The 17,576-nt window shown below is 35.8% G+C and overlaps 1 protein-coding gene across 5 annotated transcripts in view; it reads left to right on the forward strand.

The window, feature by feature from the left end:
• Positions 1-17,576, forward strand: part of LOC138694374 (SUN domain-containing ossification factor) — a 533,809-nt gene that overhangs the window by 444,384 nt on the left and 71,849 nt on the right. For 3 of the 5 annotated variants that reach the window (XM_069818048.1, XM_069818051.1, XM_069818050.1), the window contains one exon: positions 17,243-17,447. The exons of the other annotated variants lie outside the window; for them this stretch is intronic. In XM_069818048.1, the coding sequence (XP_069674149.1) occupies positions 17,243-17,447 (205 nt within the window). The remainder of the gene's footprint in view (positions 1-17,242; positions 17,448-17,576) is intronic. 5 annotated transcript variants of the gene reach the window in all.

A 17,576-nucleotide genomic window follows, 5' to 3' on the forward strand; every position in this document is an offset into this window, starting at 1 on the left:
TAACATTTTTCATGAAAATCAATAAACGAGATACTCGTATTTCGATTTATTTAATTCAAGCCCCCTTATAACTCCCCTTTTAAAAAGTGTTTTGAATGCGATATAACCTAAAATCTAAGTTTTTTTTATTTTATTTAACACATGGCACATTTACAATCCGTCTACAAGAGAGAAAAAGTAAATATTATAAAAGAATATGACATGAGTGGAGATGTTATCTCATGACAACACTCAACAATGACAACAACCAAATAGCTGTATTAAAAATGAATGGAAGGTCAAGAGCATTGGTCCTTTTATGTCTTCTTATTGTTTGACTATTATCCAGAAGATTTAATGCTTGATGATTGGGATGTTGATTTAATCGGTGCAGGTATTTTTTGTTTTTTTTTTCTAAATTTAGAGATTTCTTCTTACACAGTTGAAATGTTGAGGTCACAATGAATGACATCATTACGGACATACCATGGTGCAGTGACAATGAAACGTAAAGTTTTAGACTGATACCTCTGCAGTATTTCAATGTTTGAGTTACTAGCAGTTCCCCACAATTGGATGCCGTATGTCCAGATTGGTTTTAGTATGACTTTATAAACAAGAAGTTTATTTTCTAATAGAGTTTTGATTTATGTCCCAATAACCAATAAATTTTTTATGTTTTAAAATTTAATTCTTTACGTTTAGTTTTAATATGTTTACGCCATGTTAATCGGCGATCTAAATGATACCTAAATATTTAACATCGTCTGCTTCGGGAAGTTCTTCGTTGTAAAATGTTACAGGAGGACAGTTTTCAATTCTGGTTCCGAAAGTAACATGAACTGATTTGTTTTCACTCGCTTGTATTCTCCATTTAATTAGCCAGTTTTCTGTTTCTTTCAATTCATTCTGCAGGTTTTCAGATGCTGTTGATGGATCTTCATGTGAAGCAAGAATAGCAGTGTCATCAGCGAAAGTAGCCACCAGTACTTTATTAGAAATTGGGAAATCAGCTGTATAACTTGTATATAGTATAGGCCAGAAGACTGAACCTTGAGGTACACCTGAATTTATATCATAGAATGAGGAGAAATGTTCTCCGAACTTCACTTGAAAAATTCTGGATGCTAAGTACGATTGAAGTAATAAATAATGGAGTTGCGGAAGCATGACTTTCGGTTTGTAAAGTAGACCAAGATGCCAAACTTTATCGAAGGCTTGTTGAATATCTAAAAATACAGCAGAGCAATATTTTTTTGTTTCTATGGCATCTTCAATTTTATTGACGACTCTATGAATTTGTTCTATTGTAGAGTGTTCTCTTCAGAATCCGAACTGATGGTCAGGTATAATATTGCTGTCAGTAAGAATTGGAGACAATCTCTTTAAAAAAAGTTTCTCAAATAATTTAGATAGTATTGGTAACAAACTAATTGGACGATATGAAGTCACTTCATTTGGTGGTTTCCCTGGTTTTGGAATCAAGATAATTTGAGAAGCTTTCCACTGTGCTGGATAATAAGAAGTTCTAAGAATTCCATTAAAGAGAGTTGTAATAAACATAATTGCTTTCCTTGGGAGTTCCAAAAGAATTTTAGCGGTTATCAAGTCATAGCCAGGGCATTTCTTTGGATGTAGTTCTGTTTCTATTGCTTTCTTGACATCGTTTGGAGAAAAACTCGGAATTGGTAAACACATCTGAAGTGGGACACTGAGAAATTCATTAATTTCATTATCGTTGCAATTTACTGTAGATGCTGGATTTGGAGTGAAAACATTTGCTAAATGACTTGCAAAAAGTTCAGCTTTCTCTAAGTTACTTCTGGCCCAATCACCATTGCTTTTTCTAATTGGAGGTTTCGCTCTCTGAGGACGTTTCAGTTTCTTAGTTATTTTCCACAAGGAATAGTCATCTCTATTTGTAGCACTAAGATTTACAAGATAATCATTGAAGGTTTCATTCTTTAATTTAAAGAGAAGTTGTTTTAATTTTTTGATGCTTTTATTTAGTTTGGATTTGTCTTCAGGTCGTCTATGATTTTGCCAAATTGCTCGTAGTTTTCTTTTTTCTGAAATTTTATTCTTTATTTCGTTTGGATAATTGATGCAAGTTTCTTCTTTGGGGCTCAAAACTGGAGTAGATTTCCAAGCAGCTTGTTGAATTAATTTTGTTAAATATTCAGTGGCAGTATCAATGTCTGTTTCTGATTTGAGGGGAAGGTTAAGAGTGATATTATTTTCTATCCAACTTCTGAAAGAGTTCCAGTCTGTATGTTTGTTGTAAAGCGAAGGGGAGTGTATTTTTTTAATTACTGTTACACTTATTGTGGCTATAATTGGAGTGTGTCTGCTGACAAGAAAATATTGCAAGAAATAAAGATTAACCTACATATGGAGTGTAACGATTCAGCTATTTCAGGCTCATGACTTACATCTGCTCACCTAGTTGAAATAATAAGTTATTATGTAAAATAAGACCTAAAAATTACAATTAAAATGTGAAAAGGAGCAGATAAATAAGGTTTAAGTCTTAGTGGTTATTACGATTGGTTTAACATGCACTAAAACCAGACGTAAGTGCAAGTTTGAACCAATAAATTATTGAGATTTGCGATAAATAAATTAGTTTAGAAAATTGTATATTTATTATGTGTAACTACTTTTGTATATAGATTTTTTTTTGGTTAAATTATTAAGTTTTGTACTTTGTGAACTAATATCAATACATCTATCTATCTATCTATCTATCTATCTATCTATGTATCTATCTATCTATCTATCTATCTATCTATCTATCTATCTATCTATCTATCTATCTATCTATCTGTCTGTCTGTCTGTCTGTCTACCTAATTGGAGTGTGATCAGAACAAATGTCAAAACAAGATTCAACATCAATATAATTGTTCCCTATTCCATTGACAATAAAGAAATACAATAAATCAGGTATTTTGTTTGGATCTGTTGGCCAATATGTAGGTTGGCCTGTAGGAAGACTTTCAAATATTTTATTTGTTACACATTGTTGTAATTCCCTTCCCCTTGGAGTTACCAATTTTGAGCCCCACATTGGATGCTTTGCATTGTAGTCACCACCTACAATAAAATTGTGACCTAAATTTTGGAAAAAATCTTCGAAACGTTCGCTAGTGATTTTATACTTAGGAGGGCAGTATACTGCTGAAACAGCTAGTGGTCCTCTCTTGTCTTCTACTATGACGGTAGTTGCTTGAATATCCCGATCTTCAAATTTACACGATTCGTATTGACGTAAATTTGATTTAACTATTACTGCTGTTCCTCCATGTGCTTTTCCATCTGGGTGTTTTGTATCGTAAATTGTATATCTTGGAATATTGAAATAATTTTTATTTGTGAAGTGGGTTTCAGATGAAAGTAATACGTCCAGTTTATGTATATTTAAAAAGAGCTCAACCTCCTGGCGTCGATTAGCCAGGCATTCGCGTTCCACAATCCAATACGAAGAGACTGGGCCATTATGCTAATTTGGAAATGACTGTGGTTAGTAAGTTTATTAACGTCATAGTTTGTTCGGCTTGTTTTTGTATTATAGCTTCCAATCTATTGAAGGAAGGCAAAATGGTTTTCATATTTGCAGTATCCGACTGAGTAGAACTGGTTACACCTATGCGTGTTTGTTGCATAATATCAGAATATAAATGCCTGTCAGATATAATTGGTTGTGCAGGAGGTGGTGGTGTTGATCATTGTGGCAGTTTGTAAGTATTGGTTACTTCATTTACCGGTTGATATCTGTTGGTGTACTGTTTAGTTTTATTTGCCATATTTTTACGGTACTGAATTCGTTGATACACGACACAGCCCTTGTAATTCGCAGGATGATCTCCGCCACATAGGACACAAGTTGCTGCGGTTTCTCTGGATTTGGTGCATGTTGCAGTGTCGTGATCCCCACCACATTTAACACAACGAAAAGACCTTTTACAGTAAGATTTAGTGTGGCCATACAGTTGGCATCTATGACACTGGACAATATTTGTATTTGTACGTGGGCTCTCAACTCTAATTCTGGCATTTAAGAGGAATTCCAGATTGTAAATACTGTTGTTGTTTTCATGTGGTTCAAGATCGATAAAATGTAATGGCAAGGGATCTTTGCTGGCTCGATGTCTGATGTTGACAATATTTCTTACTTTATAGCCACATCCTTCAATTGCTGATTTCATGTCGTCTATAGAAGTAGAGGGGTGTATATTCCTGATCAAAATACGATAGGCTCGGTCTTGTTTTAGTTGATAAATATGAAATTCTGCATTATCTTTTGAAAGAAAATTTACTAGCTTCATGTAGCCGTCAATTGTTTTCGCCATAAGTTTAATTTCATTATTACGTAATGTTTTATATGTAATTTCATTTTTTGTGTCAATGTCATTCAGTGATAAGTACTGAATTAATTTTACAATGTTTGTAACACCAGGAATAAACACTGGAGGGGGTTTAGGATCTTCTGACATTTGTGAATTCTTATTAACATTATCACTTACTTGTTGAGGTTCTGTTCCACAGTCAAGTTGCATTTCATCTACATTGTCAGTAGCCAGTGTTGCCAACAGTTGTTCATATAATCCCGCTAGATTGCTTTCGAAAACCCGCGATTTTCTAACAAAAATCTCTAGATTTTAATGCGTATTTATTATTATTCTATTTTATAATAATAATAATAATAATAATAATAATAATAATAATAATAATAATAATAACCATGATAGGTCAAGGTACAGCATCCACCCGCCAATGTAACGAATATTGCACACTTTTATCATAGCCAATGTGGAGCTATAAAGTAATTTTGAACACTTTTACCACAGCCACAACACATTTCAATTCTTATTGGACATAAGTTTATGTCTGAAACCCTCTCCATTTTCTTCCTCAAATACGTCACATTCACGAAATATGGCAGTGTTCTTCATTCACGCACATCCAATTTATTATATAAGTAAGGTATGTATTTGGGGCGAGCTGAGTGGACATATAGCTGTCCCAGTAAACACATCTTATTTCCAGTACTCCATACTATAAATCTAAAGTATTTGCAAGGTATTTTAGCAATGTTATATAGTGTCAGGTAACGGTCATAATAATAATAATAATAATAATAATAATAATAATAATAAGTGGTATAGCGCACAAGTTTAACTTTCGTAGATGCTGATTAATAAAGCTTTCGTTTCGGAATAATGTAAGACTTTCAGTTTTATATGCATGCAATTAGTATTGATAAGGAACATGTAATTTAAAAATCACCCACTCAAATTAGCAGCTCCTCCGGATCATCTCCATCAGAATCTTCTAACGCAGGAATATAATGCTGTGACTGTGAGGTCCCCGGGGTAGAGTTCCTAGCCTGTCCACTTTCATTTCTGTACGTCATACATGGGCACAATTTTCGGTTACGTGAGGCACTCGATTTGAAATAGTTTGTTTACTAGGAGAGGAGACTGCAGAGTAGGATGGGAAATATAAACTTCTGTGACCTGCGTCACCTTATCGTAATCGCTAAGGCGGTCAGTGGCGAATTATTAGGAAAGCACTTGATTAACGTGAGAGACTCGAAAACTTTTATTCAATTTGGCAAATTAATTCGGCAGCTTCAATCGTAAACCTCTTTACTGTTTCTCCGTCGCTGAATTGATTTAAACCACAGGCGAGAAATTGCGTAACTAGCCAATAATATTCCATCACGTTGTCTACGTTTATTTTCTTGAATATTCTGGTGTTTATCAAGATTACTTAATATATTTGCACGTTCTCGACCTAAAATAATTTCAGAAAATCATATTTCGTTTTCTACGCCCATTTGATATTTTTTTTTATAAATTTCTTTTGGAAATAATACTTACAAACAACATTTAATTCCTCGTACCTTTTAATGCAGCGTGTTTAAGGTATAATGTCGTATTTAGTATACTATGCAAATGTTAAGATCGTAAATTTTCTTCGGAATAGTACGAAAAAATAACATTTAATTTTTCTTACTTTCTAATTCAGCATGTTCTTTATGACATAAGGAGTGATGTCGTATATTAAATTTATTAATGCCTAATAGGATTTTCGAGCATGACATACATCGTATGTTCTCCCCTTCTAAACAGCAAAAAAACTCTTCCTCCCATTTCTCATGAAATAATCGTTTTCTAACGCGTACACACTGCTTTGATAATACCATTATGCCACCACTGATATTGCTTATGAAACTGATATAGATCCTGCCCACGCCTAGGAGCTACGTGAGGGAGGAACGGAGACTGTGAAGATGATGTCACTCAGAGCGATAAGCTCTGTGAAGGTCAGTGAGGCACAAATTCTCAAGTGAGGCACGATGCCCAAGTATGCTGTACATAGTCAAGGTACTATTAATTTTCTCCAAAACCTCTGGTGGTACTTGATAATTCTTGCAACACTTGTTCACATAACCCAGACCTGCCCATATTGTCAGAATTGCATTAATTAATTTTGTCGCCATCCGTTTTTTGTAGACTTCACGACATTCATCATACTAAATATTCTCTCCACTTGAGCATTAGACCAAGAAAACACAGTAAGATCAACCAACTCTTGAAAAGGATTTATATTAGATGTGTCCCTATAACTGGCTACTTTATTCCAGAATTCAATTGCGTTTGTCTTTAAGTTGCACTTCACGTAGCCACTCTTTACGAAATCGTTGCTGATATTGAGGCCCCATATCTCAATTATTTAGCCTACGGATATATGGCACAGAGGAAGGTTTAACGATTTTGTAGCGATATATTTATAAAACGAGTAATAGTTAACACTGCAACTGTCACGGTACACGTCTTACAGAAATAATATTCTGTAAGCAATTTAATTTAATGTCTGTAATCTCTATATATTATATTACAGTCTTTGTTGATCATGTGAAGTGCTAGTGCACGGCGGCAGCAGATGTTCCGTTTTTAACGTTTGATTAGAATGCCGCCGCACTTACATTTTATTACTGTCCGATTGTTAGACTCGACCGGTATTAAACTTGCAAAAACAACAATAACGCTAATATTAATTTTTATTTCAGAAACTTCAAAGATTAAAAACCGCTAGTATTCCCGCTAAGCGGGATAATATAATTTTACCCGCGAGACGGTTATCCAAAAAAGCTAGATTTGGCGGGAAAACCGCTGAATTGGCAACACTGTCAATAGCTATAGTCCCGTCGCTCTAATTTCCGGCAGCCAATCGCATTGCAGGTCGGCTACATTTAAACGTGTGCGTCTTGTGATTCGCTTATGAAGACGTTACCGTAATTTCCCATAACTATGGTCCGAAAAGCATTATATACTACTTAGTCCCCCAAGAGTTCGGTGTTTGCCATTTAAGGCGCCACTGTGATGGAATTATGTTCCCCTTAGATGCTTCTATCTACCATTACACGTGGCAATGATATGGATGCTTAACAAGGTCAGTGTGCATCGTTCTATTGAATGTGTGAAGACACGAAATCTTTCAGTTTGTGATTATCGGTTTTATTAAGCTCTCCTCTGTAGAACTGGTACATTATAGATATATGATTCTTTGTACAATTAAACCTGGCTATATAGTGTTTACTTTCACGTAATAATTACACTGGCAGAGGTTAAGGACCCTGCGTCAGTCCTCAACTATGTACCACAATTTTTCGTGGACCATATTTGTGGAAATATTTGTTTCAATAAAATGTGATCAATGTGATTATTTACTTCTGCAAATACGGTATCTCAGTATATTCTAAAACACCATTTAACATTATAGTCAAGTAAACAAAGAAACAGGCTGTTCCAACATCGATAGTACTAGCACGAATGATGGTTCGGTAAAACGAAAACTTCAGGGTAGAAGGAAAACAATCGTCCCTGTGAGTGACTATGAGAGCGGTGAAATTGAATTGGATAGAGATTATGATTCAATTTCAGAATTACAAGAGAAGTGGAGATTCAAAGGATAGAAATAAGCCTAATGAATGTAGTTCTCAGTACGATAAATAAACATTATCAGTGAATTTATTTGCATAATATTTTGCTAAGAATGTGTTAGTTTATTCTGATACCGTACTTTTGTTCTTTGATATACACTCACCTGCAGAAAAACCGGGCCAACTACATTTTTTTTTTTTTTAATTTTTGAAAATTGTAGGATTTTTTAAATAATTGTAGGTGTGCTGAGGTTCATTTAGTTATTCATTTATTTTGTGATACGTAACACTGTAATGCGGAATACGTAATAGCCAACAATGATCTGAAAAGAAGATTCGTTCTTCTTGTGTATAAACTTCTCAGACTCATTTCGAGCTAAGCTGAAGATGTCTACAGACTGGTAAGCTCTTTTGAGGCAGTATTGGAGTACTTCATTGTATACAAATGTCACTAAGTCCTACCGATTCAGCAAAAGTGGTTGCATTGATAGATGATGGGAATAGTCAGCGTCATGCGGCTGCAGTTCTTGGGATTCCTCGTTCGACCGTAGAACCGCTTTAGAGAGACAGGAGGTTATTCCAGGAGACTCGGTTCAGGGAGAAAACGAGTAACTTCGGCTCGTGGCCATTTTATTGTCCTAAACACATTAGGAAATCACCATTCCACAGCTATTGAGACCAGAAGAGCCTTCTAGAAAATAAGACTTAACGTGAGTGAGAGAACTGTAAAAGGACGTCTAGATGAATGTGGGCTGATTTCAGAAGACCAGCTAAAGGCCCAGAATTGCTCCAGCAACATCATGTTGAACGATTACGTTTTGCTCACAGTCATGCTAATTGGAACCTCAGGGAGTGGCGACGAGTGCTCTTCACAGATGAATCGATATTTAGTTTACAGATGGACGTGAAAGAGTGTGGAGGAGAGAAGGAGAACGTTTTTCTTCAGTTCACGTGTCAGTTTCCAAGGTGGATCAGTAATGGTATGGGGTAGCATTTCGTATGAAGCTAACACAGAACTTGTTTTCATTAATGGAGGTGCTTTGACTGCTCCAAGATACATCAAAGAAGGTCTAATTTAACATATGGTAGCTATATGCCCCACTTATTGGTGAAACGTTCGTGTTAATGCATCACAGTGCACACCCTCATGCTACAAGAATCGTGGATGAGTGCCTTCACGACGTTGGATTGAATAGGATGGCATGGCCAACAAGAAGTCCTGATATAAACCCTATTGAACATGTGTGGGGACTGCTTGGGAAGCAAGTTAGAAGTCGCCTAACTCCTCACAGCAACTTACAGCAGCTCCGAAATATTCTAAGTAAAGAATGGAATAGAATCGACCAGACTGACATCCAGAATCTGATCGAAGGGTTGAATCGGCGAATGGTAACAGTCATACATTCACGGGGAGGTAATACCCGCTATTACCAACATCTGGGTGGCCATAAAATCAGTTGAACATTTGGAAGAAAATTGATATAATTTAAATAAGTTTTTACACCTTTTAATTATATCCATTGTTTGGCGTTGAAAATAATAGCGCAAATGATAATGAATAAGTTTTTTTTTCTGGGAAGCAATGTTTTCTTCATTTTTCATAAAGGATTTTCTGATTCTCACCTCATAAAAATTGAGAAACTTTAGGTGGCACGGTTTTTTTTTGCCGGTGAGTGTAGTTGTTCATTATTGCAGAAAAATGACTTTCAGATTTCACTTGTTTATTGAGTGTTTATGTAATGTGTACTAATAAAAAGAATCCATGTACTTTTCATTTATTTTTAATATTTCTGTGCTAGATTATGTTTCTACCCTTAAATTAGAAGCTCATTGTATTGATTTAGGAATAATTACAGCTCCAGCTATAGTCCATTCATGCTTTCAAGCATGAATGTATGAGTGGACCATAGTTGGGCAACTCAGAATACAACTATGTACCAATGCTTGTTATTTTTTTAACACTTGTAATCAAATAATTTCAAACACATATGTCAATATTTATTTAATATAAACTTACAAGTGTCCGAAGCCAAAATTTCACTTAATCTGGATGAATAGTACTGAATATATAAAGAAAAATGTGACAAATATGGACCATAGTTAGGGGAAACTACGGTATTAATTTCTTAAGGCTCGATAAATACTTAATATAATCGCCCGCCATTTTGGCTCTTTCGTTGGCGTTCTCTGAAAGCACACGAAGACGTTATTTACCGCTCAATTATTTGCTGAATTACAGTGCGTTTGATTTATTATCATAGGAGCTACGACACACAGTGGTTCATTTTCCCAATTTCTTGGCCAAAACCTCTAGAGATGTTTGAATTAATTTGAACGTAACAAAGTTGAAACAAATCGTAAAAGTAACATAATTAAGAATTAAATATCGAGTAAATTCACATAAACAGCTATAGTATAGCTTTTTTTGCGTGGATGATCATTTCATTGCTACTTAGGGTATTCAAAGTTATAGTCTATTTTATCTATATACATAAATCTATATATAATGTGTGTATAGTACAGTAATTATTTCATTCGCTAGCATCCTAGTCTGCGGAGATAAGGGAGTCATCTTTATGAGAGGCCTGAGTGGACACACCTAAATGTGTAGATGCATCTGGAGCTGACAGAAGTTATATTACATCTGCAGACAAACGCTTCAGTTTCTTTCTTGGGACTTTCAATATTCTTTATGAAGTATGGTCCAACAATGCCTGCAGATCAGTTTCAGTAGACTTTTCTGTTATTTGAATGGCATTGGTTTCGGAATAGCATGTCTTTTGTGCTTCTAGCAACGTTCTGTATTGCTGGAAAATGTAGGCGATGGATTTTTAGTCTCGGACCTAATCAGGTTATAATGGAATTTTGTTAATTTAACTTCAACTAGAATGGACAATGCTCTGAACTTAATTTATAAGCTTTTCTGCATGTTGACGTACTGATTGGTGTTGAAAATTGTACGTCTTTTATTGCAGCAGTAGTAGTAACAATCTCTCCTGCTTCACGAAGACTCATTTGTGTAGCATTTACGAATTCTGAAGGACCTATGTTTTGTCTTAATCCCTGTGCTTTTCGTCTTTTATAACGTTCACCACTTTACTAAATTCTAGTAATGGACGTTCGACACTATTGCGTTTCAGTAACGCATATTGGAAAACTCGTAGATTTTCAAGTCATTTCTTATTCTGTGGTAGGAATCTTTCAACTGTCCTATTTGACCGTTGCCATCTGGTTCTAAAATTATATATTAAATGTTTTAACACATTCTTTAGTTCAGCGGATGATGTTGCAGGGGAATCGGTTATGATTCTAATGCGTTCTCTTAAATAATCATACTTTTCTTCAAAATTAGATGATGAACGTTCCTGTAGTATAGTAAACAATTTACGCCTAGTGAGGTTTATGTGATGACTTTCATATCCTGAAAGGAATTACAGAAATAATTCAAATTTTAATAAATTGATGAAGGATTAATATACGACACAACAATTTTTTGTGGCAACGTATTTTATAGGTAAGCAAAATGAAATAATGTACAAGAAAGCTAGAGGTTTCACCTATTCTTCGACATTGGAACCAAGTCTCTCGACATATTTCTCCTATCGTGACACGTTTCAGTACACCTCGTTCATAAAACTGTTTTTTGGGCGTATAGCTACCTGCGCTCGACCGATTTCACTTCTTCATCCGAACCGAAGCGTTGTCCTCCTAGCAATTTCTTCATTGGTCCGAAGAGGTGAAAGTCAGACGGTGCAAGGTCTGGACTGTAGTGTGGGTGATTGCCGCCTTAATGATGCCTCTGACATTGGGTGGCGTTGCAGCAGGCACTGGTCGGCCGGAACGTGCTTCGTCGGCGGACTTCTTCGAAGAACTTGCACCACCTGGAGACGTTGCTATGGTCTAGACAATCAAGTGCCATACACCTCCAATATTTCCCTGTGGATTTCACTCATTTTTTTTTTGTTTTTCGCAAAAAAATGGACTACACCTCGCTTCCCTACACAAGTGAATGATGGAAGAAAACGCGTAATTTTTACTCAGTAGTTACAGCTTGTTTAGCCAGGGTGACAGCCAATCGAATCATTGCTGTATGTAGTGCAAGATTCAAACTAACTACCTCCCAAATTTGAACGTCCTAACCAAAATAATATTCCGTTAAATAATTGTTGTGTGTTACTTTCCGATCCTTCCTTGTATTACAACGCAAAGACGCAGTGCGCACTTCAAAACTAAATTCGAGCTAGTGGGCCCAGTGGCAGTTAGGGGCAGACTTTCTTTATTGGTACATGAAAAGCATCCACATAGGTATGATTTTTAATGAGTAACTTGACAGGACCTCGCAGGACCGGTAACTTTTAACCTCCGTGAATCTGCCGCTTTCACATTTTCAACCACAATCAACGTGACTATATTATTTAATATCTAAATGCCGTTAGTTAATTAAGTAATAAATTAAAACTATGTTCAAATGTTCTACACACCTCCAGGAATCGAATCCATGCTTCAGCTTTTATTTTCACACTTGTACCACTTATTTATAACACTTCAAAAACGACCTTTCTTTCACCACGCAAACTCAGCAACTGCATTGTCCAAGAGAGACGCATTTTCAGCCATGTATTTACAAGCACAGGACTGGAGATGGAAGATAAGATATACGATGTCTACATGCCCTGTCCTTCCTCTTCAACTTAAGACAACAAACAATCCTCTCCTATATGTTTCAGTTTTGGGGTTTTGGCCAGGAATTCGGGAAAATGAACCACTGTGCGACATGATAATGTTTAACGGTGTGGCAAATAGATTCCTCGTATGGTAGCTCGGGAACGAAAGAACAAAAATGGCGAACGATACTGGCTACCTAGACTTTATAGAGCCTTCACTTCCTAAGACGTAAGCAAAGAGGCGGAGTCACGCCGGAAATAACAGCATCACAACTTTTTTATAGCACTGTATATTGGTTCGAATCTTCTAAATGCTGTCGTTTAACAGTAGTCTTCAAGGATTTGGGATATCCTTGTCTTGATCTTTTATAAGTCTTCGTTACTTGCCAACCTTAATCGGAATCGGATTCATTGTCTTCTAAAGCATTGATAGTTTGGGACTGCACATGTGCAGACTCACTAGTATGTGGCGTTAGGCCTAAATGAACAGTAGTGGTCATGATGAACAATATTAATAACGATAATTCACTAATAAGATGATAATAAATAGTATGTAACACTATAAATAATCTATAACATATACTTGAAAGAGTTCAGAGTAATGGGTTACTAGGAACTTGTTTACTTGGCAACACTTCAGGAAACAGTTTTTATAATTAATTTAAAACAAATCTTGAAATTCACTTCAGTTAAGTAGTCGAACACGAAGAAAACAGAATTATGAACTGAAATAACAATAAAATTAAAATCATACACTCCCACAACTTGTAATTAAAGCAAATAATTTGACAGCTATTTGTGTGTAGATATTACTCTAAGCTCACAGCCTTAAATCTAAGTTGGAACTAAATTTATATACCAATTTTTATAGAAATCAGTTCAGGCATTATCACGTGAAAAGGTAACAAACATCCAGACAGACAGACAGACATACATATATACAAACAAAAATTTAAAAAATATGATTTTCGGTCTCAGGGTGGTTAATTATACGTGTTAACATCAATTATTTTTGGAAAAGCGAAAATTACCGGAACAATTTTCGTTACAGATTTATTATTAGTGTTATACAGAGTGAGTAAAAAGTATGGAACAATGCTTGCGACTTTATTATTTCTAATTTTATATAAGAAACTATTTATACAAAAGTTGTAGGGTATCAAAGAAGGAATATTTCGAACATCTTTTCAAATGCTATGCTTTTATTTTATAAAGGCTGTGCCAATGAGTTTGTTTTTTTAAATAGCACCATGTACTTATTTCACAATTTTTGGATTCTTCAGGTCTCAGTACGTACAAAATCATATTTTCTTTTACCACTTATTCTTTTGTAAAAATTACCTCTTTGATGACACTATGATGACTGATTGGGGCTAGAGGGACCATCACAAAAAGATTCGCGCATTTTTGCAAGCAGTTTTGTCTAGGACAAACTCTTGTCACTGAAGTATCTCTGTCTGCAGTAAAGGGATCTATAAAAATCCTAAGAAACCATATCTACACGTACAGTAAATAGATTGATCTCTTTCCTATGGCGATCTACTCACTTAAGTTGGGTCTTGCAACTAGTGCTAAATAGACGACTGTGATCACCTAATAGCAAATGGATACCGTACTAGGAAATTTTATGTTTCTTCTGGAATTAATGATGTTTTGTTTAGTCGTCTTCAGTTATTTATAATTGTGTTATTTCTTTTTCTTTTCCTTCTTCATTGTTTTTTTTTTCATTGTAATTGTGTACCTACCATTTACTCAAAAAACAACAATTTTTTTGGTAAGCTTTGTCTTCTAGGCAGCCTTCACTTGGAGGAAGCTGAATAAAATTAAAAAAAAAAAAAACTGAACAGAGGGAAATTTTAATGCTTTAGTACATCAATTTGAGGAGGCTTTGGGTTAAACAATCTAATAGAAAAAATAGAAACGAGTGGATAAAGCTAATAAAAACAACTGAATAGCAGTGGTTATTTCATTTCAATATCTTTCTGAAATTAATTAACGATGAGAAATCTTACAGGAAGACAACGAATTGAAATACTAATGATAGTGATAGAAGGAGGACTCAAGAAGAGGTTTGTGTCTTATTTAATGAAATGTATCCAGAAAGGAACGGTATCTAAAATTTTTATATGATCGACTAGTCTTTGTGCGTCTTGACATTTGTAATATTCAAAAGAAAATCTCTCTTCTGCAACCTCAACTACTATTTAAAATTTTAAGAAAGTTCAGTGAAACTGGAAGTGTTAAAAATAAGCCAAAGTCTGGAAGGCCAAAACAAATTACAGATGGTGAAAAAGCTCTTGATATTGTATAGCAGCAGAAGATTGCCCACATTTATCGACTCGCCAGCTTGCATTTGACCATGAAGGCAGTCAAATGACACTCATACAAGGTACATCTACTGCAAGAACTCAGTGAAGATGACTTTAATAGACGTACTCAGTTTGCTAAAACCCTCAATGATATGCTCAACCAGAACCCTAACCTCGTGAAGGCCACCGGCTTGGCTCAGTCGGTTAAGGTGCTTGCCTGCTGGTCTGAAGTTGCGCTTGGGCGTGGGTTCGATCCCCGCTTGGACTGATTACCTGGTTGGGTTTTTCCGAGGTTTTCCCCAACCGTAAGGTAAATGCCAGGTAATCTATGGTGAATCCTCGGGCCTCATCTCTTCAAATACCATCTCGCTATCACCAATCTCATCTACGCTAAATAACCTCGTAGTTGATACAGCGTCGTGAAAAAAATCATATTCTCCGATGAAGATACTTTCTGTCCAAATGGTAATGTAAATCATCGTCACAACTGCCATTACTGGACTAAAGAAAATCCCCGTTGGATGATAGAACACCATTCACAACGTCCACAAAAAAATAAATGTGTGGGCTGGTATAATTGATGGCAGATTTATAGGCCCATTTTTCATTGATGTCAACTTAAATTCCGAACTGTATTTAAACCTTCTGCAGCTGTTGCTGTCCCCGCAAAAATTGATCTCAATGGTTATTTGTATCATGTTTATTGAGGCCCATACAATTCGTAACATACTGTATTAGCCTTTGTGCCATCTTACTTACCCTAAGGTAGTTTATACATCTTGATCACACAACTTTTAATACTTTATCACTTAGGAATATATTTATGATGATCACTTTCACTTGTTACATATAAACTAAGTTTGTAAATACCTGGTTGACAAGTTTCAACTTAGTAGTATCAATCTTCAGAACTAGGTCTGATCGTCATAAATATATTCCTAAGGTGTTTTGTAGTAATACAAGGAAAAAGGAAGAGTAAATGAAAATACTCCTGCTAGCTATCCATAATATGCAGAACCCGAATCACGTTAAGTGAAGTGGGTAGGCATGGGATACACATACACACATTAAATTTATCGAGTTGATTTTTATTCGAAAAAAAACATCCTGCAATTGCGTGCCAAAGAGCTTGAAGTCATTCTGTTACACTGTTATTTGTCTTTGTACACTTGGTTCTGCAGCCCCCATATTCACGAGATTTCTAGCGCTGACATTTGGCTGTTTCCTACATTCAAGAATGAAATGAAGGGAACGAGATTTCAGACGGAAAATAACACAAAGGCATTACCGCAATAAAGGTTCTGTCGCTGTTTTCAAAAGTTGACGGGAATGACGTAGTGTACTTTGAAATGTATTCGCGTGTAGTTGAAAGTGACGATATTGAAGATAGGAAAACCGTTATGCGATTGTTTCGATCACACTTCGTATGTAGGGTTGCCAACTTTTTTGAAGAAAATACGGGAGAATAAGGAATCGACAAAATTTGACATAAAATAGACAAATTATTTGATTTATTTACTAAAACAACATCTTTATTCTACACTTCGGCAGCTAGGCTTAAATTAAGAGTAATTTGAGACATTTTGTCTCGCGTAATATTTGAAGTCGACTGCAGTTTTCAGCTCTGATTTGATTAAACGTGTCGTGCTCGTGTTTCGAATATAATGTCCAGTTATTATTTATGAGATGAAATACCCTCTTTGTATGAGCATTACTACTTGGTATGCTTAGAACAAAACTCGCCACTTTTTTCAAATTTGTAACATTAATACTGTTTGCTTTTAAAACCCATTCTTGGCAAGCATTACGTTCTATAAATATTGCACATTTTAATGCATCTCTTGAACAACAAAACTCATCATATAAACAAATCACTGCAAAATCAAATGTTTAGAATAAAATTTTTTACATTATACAAAAATAAGGGAGAAAAATGCTCGAGGAGAAGAATAATACGGGGATCGGGAGACTGTTAAAAATTAGGGGCAAATACGGGAGATCCCGGGAAATACGGGAGAGTTGGCAACCTTACTCGTATGTTTACAAATGGTGTGAATACGAATGCGGATATTAAGACTTCCGAAGCTGTTTTGGAAACTCAAGAAGAGAAAATCCGCTTTACAGCCACTTCGTTCATGGTAGGAGTTCGAAATTCCTATCCCATTGGTATGTCATCAGTAGGCTATTTCTGACCTTATTGCCAGCGATGATGTTTCATCTTAAATTTCGCAGTTTCGGTGTCTTCACAACTGATAATAGAGAATTAGAGATGTTGCTTGTAAATTAGTTTGGATTTATGGGGGTAGTTAACTGACAAGAATGTAATTGCATGGCATGCAGAGGCTCTGCAGAGGAACAGGCTGGCCATGGACAGGCCGGTGTGCAGCCTGAAGCAGCTGGCATCGTCGTCTCCTTCACACCTGTCCTGCAATGGGCGTGGAGTGCTGCACTGGTGTCGACGTGCATCATTTCGTCTCCTGCAAGTTGCCCTCCTGTACCTGACTATTACATGGATCGCTTGGTGTTTCCCTCCGCTCTGTGATCGGTGAGGTTCTCCTCACGTTTTCTTAGGTTATGACTGTTAAGGATGTAATTTTTCTCTCTATACTGCACATCTCTTAATTATGTTTTGAAATGAAATTAATATTTTGATTTCAGTGTGTTTTTATAATGT

The sequence above is a fragment of the Periplaneta americana genome, chromosome 2, assembly GCF_040183065.1.
Source record: "Periplaneta americana isolate PAMFEO1 chromosome 2, P.americana_PAMFEO1_priV1, whole genome shotgun sequence".
Lineage (NCBI taxonomy): Eukaryota > Metazoa > Arthropoda > Insecta > Blattodea > Blattidae > Periplaneta > Periplaneta americana.